This window comes from Convolutriloba macropyga, chromosome 6 (assembly GCF_964194025.1).
Source record: "Convolutriloba macropyga chromosome 6, txConMacr16.3, whole genome shotgun sequence".
NCBI lineage: Eukaryota > Metazoa > Xenacoelomorpha > Acoela > Convolutidae > Convolutriloba > Convolutriloba macropyga.
The window spans coordinates 24,957,706-24,970,268 of NC_134473.1; the positions used below are offsets into that span (position 1 = coordinate 24,957,706).

The window sequence follows — 12,563 nt, forward strand, 5'->3', positions numbered from 1 at the left end:
GAAACGGGATAAACCCATGAAGCCCAACTTTAGATGGCCGTTACTCAAATTTTGTTCTTAGCTACCATCTTTGATGCTTATGGGTATTGATACTAGTCCCTGTGTGGTCTGACTACGAAACAGGAGTACTCTCAGCTCCAAAATGACATCAAATTAGATCGCGTTTCAAAATTGTTTGTACAAAAATCTTTTTTTCACTAGATTTTTCTCTTCTTTCAATCGCAATCTTGGTTATGGGAATCAACGGCGGCTATTTTCTGCCAACATGCCGGGTAAGTTTACGACTCGAAGTGGAGTAATGGAGAAGTCCTTTTTTAATCACTTTTTTTGGAGTGAATTGTGAAGCAGGAAATGAAACACATGCAAAAATTTGGATTGAAAATTGAGGTGTGAGAAAAATTGTAAGTGAGCGAATTTTATTCATGCGCGGCATTTCAAAGCAGTTTTTGGTAAGGTTTGGTTATTATTTTGTTTTAATTTTCGGCTGATTTTGATAGTGACTTGAAGGTTTCTGGAAATTCAGATGAATTTTAGGCTAATTCGGAGGTTTTTCACGTATTTTGCTGATTTTTGGGCTAATATTTGCAATTTTTTGACGATTGTTTTGTTTTACTGCTTCAAATGGGTTTTGAAAAGATCGCTATTGCTTGAGAAATTTTAAGATAACAAGTGCTTACAGTTTTAAGGATTTGAAGCATTTTTTTTAGGAGAAATATGACAAAAACGGCAAAATTTGAAACTATTTTTTTTAAATTTTGCAGTTCTTCCTTTTTTTCTGTTTTTAGACACGTTTCTTAGCCTATTATGACCTGCCTCTTCTTTTGCAAGCATCTGGATATCCTATTGGTTGAGAAGAATTTTGTCTTTCGATTTATGTGCTTATGTAATATATAAAGAAATTTACTAACTTTTTTCAGTTTTTTCGCCCAAGTTGTTTGTAGGAGCTTTTTTTCATGATTTGGCTTCAAGTATTTTTCTCACGAAATGTGCTCTTTAATAATTCTCAAGTGGTTTTATCAGTTACTAGATTTTTTGATGAAGTAATTTTGACAGAGACATTTATTTCGGGACCTTAATATATGACAAGATTTGATGAGATTTTTAAATCATATTTTAACAGATTTGATTTTCTTGTTTTTACCTTTTTCTTTTATGGTTTTGTTTCAAGATAATTATAAATTAGTGGAGGTATGTTTTGTCTGATGAGTAGTTCGATGGCGTTTTAGTGAATTTCCAGTTCGAGTCGTTTTGGGTACCCTTTGGGCTAAGTTCACACATTTTCTTGATTTTTAAAGTCAATTTGGAGTAGTGATTTTGGTCACGCGGAAACAGGAACTTCTAATTTTGTAGCCGAGTGTTTGAACAAAAATTCGCTTTCTCGCAAGTGGTTCTTTGTTCACTTGCGGCAATTTCACTGATTTTTGGTGTTTTCTCCGTTTTTGGGTCGGATTTTCTAAATGGTTTTCCCAATCCATTGAGATCATTCTAGGCTTTTTTTTTGTTTGAACCAAATTTCCTTCACTCGTTAGTGTTTTTTTGGTTCACAGGTTGAATTTTGACTTTGATTTTCTGCTTTTTTTTACGTTTTATTTTTTTTCGGAAATGGTTTTCCAAATTTACTCGTAGTCCGTTTAATGTCTATTTTCATGTTTTACCCATGAAAATTGTTTGAATTGTACGGCAGGACGTATCCGGCTATGTTTTTGTTACTTCGTCCAAAGTAAATTTTTCGCTTTACCTTAGTTCACAGCTTGTTTTAACATTCTGCGTGAAATCTTTTTGACTTTTCTAGGCTGGTTTCACTCTTCTTTCATTCTGCTAAATGTGTTTTTAGACAGCGGTTGCACATCAAAGCAATTCAAAATGAACAGAGTCAGTATCAAAAACGAAATCAGAAATAGAAACGGGATAAAGCCCAATTTTGGATGACCGTTACTCAAATTTTGTTTTTAGCTACCATCTTAAATGCTTATTGGTATTGATACTAGTCCCTGTGTGGTCTGACTACGAAACAAGAGTACGCTCAGCTCCAAAATGACATCAAATTAGACCGCGTTTTAAAATTGTTTGTACAAAAATCTTTTTTGTCACTAGATTTTTCTCTTCTTTCAATCGCAATCTTGGTTATGCGAATCAACGGCGGCTATTTTCCGGCAACATGCCGGGTATGTTTACGACTCGAATAGGAGTAATGGAGAAGTCCTTTTTTAATCACTTTTATTGGAGTGAATTCTGAAGCAGGAAATGAAACACATGCAAAAATTTGGATTGAAAATTGAGGTGTGAAAAAAATTCTGTAAGCGAGCGAAATTTATTCATGCGCGGCATTTCAAAGCAGTTTTGGTAAGGTTTGGTTATTATGTTGTTTTAATTTTCGGTTGATTTTGATAGGTTTCTGGAAATTCAGATGAATTTTAGGCTAATTCGGAGGTTTTTCACGAATTTTGCTGATTTTTTGGGCTAATATTTGCAATTTTTTGACGATTGTTTTGTTTTACTGCTTCAAATGGGTTTTGAAAAGATCGCTATTGCTTGAGAAATTTTTATATAATAAGTGCTTACAGTTTCAAGGATTTGAAGCATTTTTTAAGGAGAAAACTGACAAAAACGGCAAAATTTGAAACTATTTTTTTTAAATTTTGCAGTTCTTCGTTTTTTTTCTGTTTTTAGACACGTTTCTTAGCCTATTATGACCTGCCTCTTCTTTTGCAAGCATCTGGATATCCTATTGGTTGAGAAGAATTTTGTCTTTCGATTTATGTGCTTATGTAATATATAAAGAAATTTACTAACTTTTTTTTCAGTTTTTTCGCCCAAGTTGTTTGTAGGAGCTTTTTTTCATGATTTGGCTTCAAGTACTTTTCTCAGAAAATGTGCTCTTTAAAAAATTCTCAAGTGGTTTTAGCAGTTACTAGATTTTTTGGTGAAGTAATTTTGACAGAGACTTTTATTTCGGGACCTTAATATATGACAAGATTTTATGAGATTTTTAAATCATATTTTAACAGATTTGATTTTCTTGTTTTTACCTTTTTCTTTTATGGTTTTGTTTCAAGATAATTATAAATTGGTGAAGGTATGTTTTGTCTGATGAGTAGTTCGATGGCGTTTTAGTGGATTTCCATTTCGAGTCGTTTTGGGTGCCCTTTGGGCTATGTTCACACATTTTCTTGATTTTTAAAGTCAATTTGGAGTAGTGATTTGGGTCACGCGGAAACAGGAACTTCTAATTTTGTAGCCGAGTATTTGAACGAAAATTCGCTTTCTCGCAAGTGGTTCTTTGTTTACTTGCGGCAATTTCACTGATTTTTAGTGTTTTCTCCGTTTTTGGATCGGATTTTCTGAATTCCCAATCCATTCAGGTCCTTCTAGGCCTAGTTTTTTTGTTTGAACCAAATTTCCATTTCTCGCAAGTGGTTTTTGTTCTGATTCTTGCATTTCGACATTGGTATTCTGTTTTTTATGTTTTGATCTAATTTTTAGAACTAGTTTTCCCAATTCACTCATAGTCAGTTCTAGGTCGTTTTTTATTCAGCCAATGAAAATTCTTTGAATTGTACGGGAGGACTTTTCCTGCTATATTTTTAATTCGTCGTCTCCATCGATGATTCTTACTACCTGACTTCTTGGAATTGACTTTTAGTGGCTTCTACTGCTTTGCAACTAAAATTTGTGTACGTGATGTCATTTGTTCTGCGTTTAGATCAATGAACTTTAGTTTTTATGAACATTTACTAGTTGAAGATCAATAGTGTGCATCCAGGTAGTGCCAAAGGTAAGTGCCCTATTTTTTGAGTATCGAGTATTTGATTTAGAATCTAATTCAAAAGTCTAGTCTTTTAAAGCACTGGTGGTCAATCTGTGTATCTTTCTATGGAAGGCCACAGGCGTCTATCGCGGCTATTTTCTGGAAATCTGCCGGCTATGTTTTTTGTTTCAGCACCCAAGGAAATTTGGGTTGGGAGCTCTATATCAGCCCTACCGTTTTTGCTGAGCCAATTTTAGCCGATCTTTGTCTTTTGTTGTGAGGTACGAAATAGGTTTCGTTGAAAATTGAGTAGATTTTTGAAGGGCTTTTTCAAAAATTAAGGCTCAAGTTTTTCTATTTTCATCACATTTAGGTTTTACCGCTTCGTTCGCAATACTCATAAAATACATATTTTAGGGGTAGTTTTATGTCCATTTCTTTTAGATATTTTTAATGGCTGCGATAGCTGATTAGAGGTAATATCGGCCTTTATTTGGTGTTTAAAATTCAATGAATTTGAATTGCATATGGGCGCTCCTTTTATAAGAGGGTTTTCTTTTTTTTCGACTTTGTTATCAATGAGAAGTAAATATGGTGATTTTTAGCCTAATGATGTAAATGGAGCAAAAAGCGAGAAGTATTCAGGCGTAAAATATATGTTTTTAAACTAATTATGAGTGGCGTCGGAAAACAATGTTTGGATCAAGTTTCGCGTTTTGAGAAATTTTAAAAGTGCGCAGATTGTTTGTAAAGAAAAAATAACCAATCGAAGTAAAAGTACGCAAAAGTAAGCAAAATGTTTGCAAAGAAAAGAATAATCATTCATTAAACAAAAAAAATAACCAATCGAAATATTTTTTTTTTGAATAAAAACTTGTGATTTACTGCAATATACGGTTTCGGAAAATGAGATCAAAGTACCTGAAATTTTTTGAGATATTATCATTAATCGATCAAACTAACATAAGCTGACTTGAAAAAGATCTCTTGACAACAACAATTTGATTTACTCGTTCTTTCTGAGTGCCTTGTTCGTTTCTTTTATTGTTAATTGTTATTCATGTATTTTTCTCTGTTCTGTTTCTTGCATTTAAATAAGTGAGGTCTTGTGATATTCTTGGCGGGAATGGACAATTCTGGATTGATTTCAAATATTTGAAAGCCGTTGTCATTTTTCATCAGTAAACTACGTGGTATCGGTAAATTGCTTATTACTAAATTACGTAATAGATAAAAAAATAGAAAGTTTCAGTGAAGTTTCGAAAGTTGTATTAATTCATCGCTGTTTTTGTTCCAGAGGTTTTAAGTTAAATTGAAATGGTTGATCCGCCCTATTGTTGGTCTGGTACCATTGGTGCGTTTTAGGATGTGTAAGTTCGGGTTCTTTAATCATATTGACCATGTTCAGTTTTCCCACCACTTTGTTTTAAGCAAAAACTAATGTTGAAAGTAAAGATGCTACATCTGTCATAAGAAATCAATATAGCGTGCTACACATTCGCCATGTGGTGCACATGCTGAATGATAAAATGCAAATCGCGCGTTTTCCGAGCATTGAAACATCCAGTAGAATCCCAAGAGCCGAGGAACAACTCAAAATTGGACGCTAAATGAGGGCTTTATTTTTTTTCAGTCACTCCAGTCAGCGCTTTCTCCAATTACGACAATTCAGGAGCAAATGCTGCAAAACTGTTTGGGTACGTACTTTTATTAATTCAGCAAATTTTTGGGCCGTTGGTCACAGATTTTAATGATATCGTTTTTTGTTGACATTGATAGCAATTTTTACTGTACAGCCGAAGTCTGCCTTTCAGCGAGAAATGAAAATTAGGGACCGGCGAAAAACGCGGCGAAAATAATTTGGAAGTTTGAAGCCTTGGATTCGCTCCCCTTTTTGTATCCGCATAACGGTTTTTGTTATGCCCTCTAGCTTAGCATTTTAAAATATTTGGGGTTTCTCGAAATTTGTAATTGTACTTCCTATCTTGTACAGAATGAAGATAGAACTATTTTTGAATTGCAGTGATGTGCCAGTCAAGTATCCACAGATGCGCCAAAGAGTTCAACCCACTGCTGGAAGCACTCCTTCACAAACATCCCAAACTAGATCTTACAACCCATCAGGTCAGCCGGCTGGCTTTGTCAAGAGAACGGTCGCTGCACCATCCAGTCCATCTTCGGCCCTCAACAAACCGAAAGATGTTTCAGCACCTATGAGTCAATCAGAGTCCAGTGGATCCAAAATTGCTAAAGTTTTTAAACTGGTTTTGTCAGGCGTCTTGGTGTTTTTCATTCTACTCGGAGTGTTGGTGTTTCTGAACATGGAACCAACTCTTAACGTGTAAATGTTAACCACAGACAATTTGATCAACTTTAAATGTTTTGAAATGAGTACTGTTAACAGTTTGATTTGTGATTAGGTCACGAGTAGATTGTAATGGTGTGTTTCTGAGTTCACTTGAGTTGAATAGTGAGTTCTCTGCTGAGTTTGTTTTTGAATTTCCGATAATTGATGTTAATTAACTGTTGTGAATAATTTTATCTATTTAAAACTGTTTGGGAAAGTATTTTTAATTGCTCTCAAACGAAGTTTGTAGCCATTATATTAGTCCTGTTAGTCTTTTTCAATGCGATTCTTCGCTTGACCGATTTTTCGTCTGACCCATTTCACTTGTCGTCCTTAAAAACGGGATAAACAGTTAGCGTCCAGCGGGCGTTAAGTTTCATTAGAGGACCTTAGCCGCGTTTAGAAGTCCTTCCAGTGCTTAGTGTGGTGAAGCTACTTGTAAGGCCATAGTTGAAGGTTAAAATGTCATTTTTAGGAGTTTTGAGCCCAAAATGTTGCAATTTTTCTTGTTTTTTTTTGGTTGGACCAGTCTAAAATTGAGGCTATCAAATTAAACTTGATAAAGATAAGCAAGAATAAATACTTTTATGACCATTTTAAGAGCTATATGTTTTGGTATTCAAACAAAAACACTCAAATTTATACTAATTTTCACAAGTTATTTGAAAATTTTAAAAAAAAATGTCATTTGATTTTTTTTCAGCCCTAGGTGTCAAGGAACCTCCTTTAGGTTTTGAGAATAGGTTAATGCATAGTTTCTAGTGGTAATGGAATGGTTTTCAACTTTTTAAGATCACGAATTTTTGCATTTTTTGGACAGAACTTGCTTTTTCAATTTTTTTTGATATTGTGCGTGTGCACACGCACGCATACGCACACACACACACACACTTTCACGCACGCACACACACACGCATAAGCACGCACGCACACACGCACATGCACGCACACACATGCACACACAAGCGCTCATGCACACACGCACGCTCAAACACGCGCGCACGCACACACGCAAACGCACACACACACAAACACGCACACACACGCACGCATACGCGCACGCACACACACACACACACACACACACACACACACACACACACACAAGCAGACACAGACGCGCAAACACGCACACACACACGCGCGCGCACACGCACATACACACGCACACACACACACACACACACCCTTACATCACCCGTGCATTGTGCAGGCCGTAAAGGCCCCGTCCAAACAAAGACCCCCTCCCAGAGTTGACCCCAACCCCCCATCAGCCCCCTCCCGGTGCACCAACTCCCCCTCCCTCACCCCTCCCCCCAGCAGCGCTCCCCTCACGCACCTATTAAGTTGAAGCTAGCCTCACTAAACCGTGGCTAGCTACTAAGTGAGCCAACCGCTCGTCGGTCGTTTGAGAGCAATTCGCCCGACGTTAGTCGGTTGTTTGCAACGTTTTCAACCTTGTTTAAAAAAACCAAAATTTGCGCCTGGGCCGGTATTCTCTGGTGCACAAGGAAAGCTAAATTGCAACTCCCCTGGTTCCTACGATGAAAGAGCCAACGGAGTTGTCATTTTGGTAAATTATGAGCATCTATTTATAGGTTGTCCTTTTCTTTTCTATTATGCTTTATAGTAATTAAAACATCATGCACAGCCTCTTATTTGGTTATAGAGACCGTTATGAATAGAAAAATATTATTGGAAGGATATGCTGAAGACAGGTACAACGAATTAATGGTTAATTTGTGTTCACTTTTGATTATGTTGTTTAAACAATTGTCTGAACCAAAATGTGATTAGGCGAAGCAAATTTTTTTTATTATTAGGCAATAATTATCAATTTAAATTTTGTAGAAACTATGTGGACAGCATTTAAATCACTTATGGAAGGGCGTATTCAAGTGTCAGTAACAGTTGTCCGTACAAAATGGACGTACTAAAGTACATTTAATATTTCTTAATATTTCGGTGCAGTTGGCTGTTACGGCTCATTTTTTTATAAACATTTTTGTAATAGTTGGTACCAGTTCAATGAAAGGCTAGTATTTTCTGGCAGAGACGACTCTTTTCTTTTCGTTCCATTCATGAAGTACGATTTGTTTACGTTTATTCATGACTTTGAGGTTTTAAAACGGGATAAACAAGTAAAGACCAGTGGGCGTCAAGTTTCATTAGAGGCGCTCTGCTCTCTGTAATAGTCCTTCAAGTGCTTTGTCTGATAAGTTGCTGGGAAGGTCTTAATTCAAGCCCGAGTCGAGAGGTCACCGCTAAAAATTGCTAAAAGATGTAAGATTTGAGGTGAATTTGAGCAAAAATTGTAAGATTTGCGCTCAATACGATGAATGCGTTGAAAAAAATTTTTGAGCGGAGAATTTTTTTTTCATCGCATAAGCGGTGAACGAAAATTTTTCACTGCTACCAGAGGAATTTGGTGAAAAGAAATTTTTCACCGCTACCAGCAGAAGGCGGTGAAAAAAAACGTCTTCACCGCTAAAATCGCAAATCTTCAATTAAGTTATCTTGAATTCATGGAAAATATAAGTGCAGTGAGTTACAGATGGCGCAGTGGAGTCAGACGTTTGTGACATGCCGGAGGTGAGTGGTTCTAACCAGTGTACGGCCGTTTCATTTTTGTAAGAAATCCGGTGATAGCGGTGAAAAAAATTTCACCGCTAAATTCAACGCAAATCTTACAAAACTTCACTGCTTTCACAGCATTCAACGCTAAAAGATGCGGGAGCTTTGCGGTGAAGAAAGTTTTTTTTCACCGCTATTCACCACTAAGCTTAAATTATTTTTTGATAAAACCTCGACCCGGGAGATGAAAAACACAGTTTCTTCCTTGTTTTTGATCAGTGGATCTTAAAAGGGTGTTGGTTACAGTTTATAAAGGTCTCTTACAAGCTAGAAACTGTGTTCGTGTCTATTTACGCCTATTTTGTCTGTTATCGTGTCAATTTAAGGTTTAGGCTTTTTGATAACGCCAACTTTAATGCGAAGAATGCGGAATTTTGCCAATTTTTTAATAGCTGCAAAAGCTATAGCTGAGGCCATTATTGACCTTCTATTGGTTTTCCTAGAGTTCAAAGAATTTGAATCGTATTGGGGAGCTGTCTTTTTGAGACTCGGAGAGCCTTTATGGTTTTGTTTTTTTTTTATAAATCAAAAGAGAAAACCGAAGTTCAGGGAGCAGAATTTGAAAAAGTTGTTCAGTGAACAAATTCGAGGAGCAGAGAAAACAGAGTGGTTCGTTTTTTCAAGCTTTCGTCTAAAACAGAGCGAGGAAAGTAGGTGTGAAAAATTTACATGTAGTGAGAAAAGTTTTTGATCAAGCTCGGCGTTTTCAAGCGTTTTTTAAAAATCTGTTTTTTGTACAAATTGAAAAATTAATTGAAATTTTGTAACTTTTGGTTTAAATTATTTTTTTAAAATTTTTTAAAAAAATTATTTTGGTCACTCCAAAACAGGAAAATGAGCATAAAAGCAAGTGGTTCTGCGGCACGAAATTTCGTTCTAATATTGAAGTAAAGTAAAAATCGTGTTTGAACAAAAATATGCTTTCTCGCTGGAGGTTTTTTTTGTTCACATGCGGAATTTTGACATCGATTTTCCCTGTTTTTTCGATGTTTTTGGATCCGTTTTTAAAAAAATGTTTTTGTAGTACAATCATTGTCCATTCTAGGTGTAATTTTTTTTATTCAGTCAATGAAAGTTCTTTGAATTTTATAATATCAGGACTTTTCCTGCTATGATTTTCTATGTCATCGCCAATATACTTTTTCCGACCATATGAGGTCGCAGACAGTTCAAATCTGTGTTTTGTTGATTCGTTTGCAATTTCAACTGAATTGCTTGTGTGATGTCATTTCTTTCTTATTGCACTTTTTGGACCGCGTTTTTTCGTTCATTCGCGCGATGAAATTTTTGTTCCCAATTGACTGACTTCACTCAAAAATGAGTTTGCCGGTCTTTAAATAAAAAATATAAGGTAGAGTGAGTGCATGTCACTCTAATTGAAGGGTATTTGAGGGTGTAAGCAGCATTAGGTTAAACATATTTTTAATCAAAATATAAGATCTGAGAATTAAAAAATCAAGAAGCAGCATTAGGTCAAGCACATTTTTAATTAAAATATAACGTCAAAGAATGAAAAAAAGAAGACGTTCTTTTGTCTGTTTTCTTTACTATCTGTTTGAAACCGCAGATATACAAAGCGCTTGCTGCTATTTTCTGGAAATATGCCAGCTATGTTCTTTAATGTTGAAAATTTTTGTTTTTTTTTCTGATTTTTCCTAACTGTTAAAGGAAGATTTTCCATAACTTGAGCCAATGTGTCAATATTTTAGCACAATTTTGTATTTTCAAGATGTTTGATAATAAAAATTTGTTTTTTTTTGTAATTTTGGCTTACTTGGGAGGATATTTGATCTTGAAGACACAAGTATAAGAAAATTTTACTGTTTGAGCCTGGTGCACCATTCATCCATGATTTTTATCGTTACAATTTTAGTTCCTGAAGACATTGATACATGGAAACTAGCGAATTCTGTACTTTTTTGATAATTTCTACTCTCTTTTCTGGACTTCGCTGACTGGTTATATGTCAAGCAGGTTTTATCTTTCCTGCTACTTTTTTGATCCAATAATTTTGATCGAAAACTTTGGTATTCAACGCTTTGATCTCAAAAGTTCTACTACTTAAATGCGTTTAAATTTATTTTTTCATGATGAAATTGGGTTTGTCTGTTTAGACCGCAACGTCAAATTAGTCTCCTATTCAGTCAACAACTTGGTTTTTGATTCAATTCTTTGTTATAGCTGCGAAAGTGTAAGCTGTGTGTAGTTATTTTGCGTTGTTCGTGGTTTTTAAAATTCAAGGAATTTGAATTGTATTAGGTTACCGTCTTTTTTAACATCTGTTCACATATTTTTATGATTTTTGAAGTCAAATCTACCTAATAATTTTGTTCACTCCAAAAAATGAGGTGGAGTGGAAAGCAGTGGTTTTCTGTGTAATTTTTTTCGCACTACTTTTAAAGTACAGTCGGAAACGGTGTTTGAACAAAAAATCACTTTCTCATCAGTAATTATTTTTCTCATGCGACATCCTGAATAGATGTTTGCTGTGTTTTTTTCATTTTTTTCTTTGATTACTTTCTAAATGTTTTTCCTAATTACTGTCCATTCTTAGTCCATTTTGTGTATTTTTTAATCCAAGAATAAGCCGTTTAATTTTTGGCCAGGACTTCTTTTGCTATGTTTTTTATTCTGTCGTCAGGCGCGCATGTTCACACGCTGAATTGACTTAGTAATTTTCTTCACGCCGAAACATGAAATGGAGTGGAAAAGCAGTGGTTTTCCTGTGTAATTTTTTTTCGCACTACATTTAAAGTACAGTCGGAAACGGTGTTTGAACAAAAAATAACTTTCTTTTCAGTAATTATTTTTCTCATGCGACATCCTGACATAGATGTTTGCCGTGTTTTTTTCATTTTTTTATTTGATTACTTTCTAAATGATTTTCTTATTTATTGTCCATTCTTAGTCCATTTTATGTGTAATTTTTTAATCCAAGAAAAAACCTTAAATTTTTTGCCAGGACTTCTTTTGCTATGTTTTTTAATCTGTCGTCAGGCGCTCATGTTCACACGCGGAATTTTTACATTGATTTTTTTCCTGTTTTTTGATGTTTCCGGATCAAATTTTTTTCTAAATGTTTCTAATCCAATCTTTGTCCATTCTAGGTCTAATCTTTTAGTTAGTCCGTGAAAATTCTTTGAATTGTATAATGTCAGTACTTGTCCTGTTATGTTTTTTTATTTCATCGTCAAGGCATTTGTTCCGACCATCTGACGTTGCAGTCAGTTCAAATCTGCGTTTTGTTCATTCGTTTATGCAATTTCAAACGAATTGCTTCTGTAATGTCATTTCGTTCCTAATATTGGAGTTTTTTTACCGAGAGCGATTTTTTGTTCATTTCTGTGATGAACCTTTTGTTCCAACGTCACTTACCTAATTCAGAATTGAGTTTCTCGGTCTTTAGTGAAAAAAGATAACGTCAAGTGAGTGCGTGTCACTCTAATTGAAGGGTAGTTGAGGGTGGAAGCAGAATTAGGTTAAACATTTTTTTAGTTAAAATATAACGTCTAAGAATTAAAAAAAGACGCTCTTTCGTCTGTTTCTTTTACTATCTGTTTGAAACCGCAGATATACAAAGCTCGTGCAGCTGTTCTCTGGAAATATGCCAGCTTTGTTTTTTAATGTTGAAAATTTTCGTTTTTTCCTCAATTTTTCTAACTGTTATAGGAAGATTTTCCATAAATTAGCTAATGTGTCAATTTTTGCAGCACAATTTTGGATTTTCAGGATGTTTGATTAAAAAAATTTGGTAATTTTTTGTAATTTTGGCTTACTTGGGAGGACATTTGATCTTGAAGACGCAAGTATAAGAAAAATTTACAGTTTGAGCCT

At 35.0% G+C, this 12,563-nt stretch overlaps 1 protein-coding gene across 1 annotated transcript in view; it reads left to right on the plus strand.

The window, feature by feature from the left end:
* Positions 1 to 6,284, plus strand: part of LOC142340888 (uncharacterized) — a 29,315-nt gene extending 23,031 nt beyond the window's left edge. The window contains exons 6-7 of the mRNA XM_075391656.1: positions 5,382 to 5,445; positions 5,772 to 6,284. Of these exons, the coding sequence (XP_075247771.1) occupies positions 5,382 to 5,445; positions 5,772 to 6,093 (386 nt within the window). The 3' untranslated portion in view covers positions 6,094 to 6,284. The remainder of the gene's footprint in view (positions 1 to 5,381; positions 5,446 to 5,771) is intronic.
* The last annotated feature ends 6,279 nt before the right edge of the window (positions 6,285 to 12,563 follow it).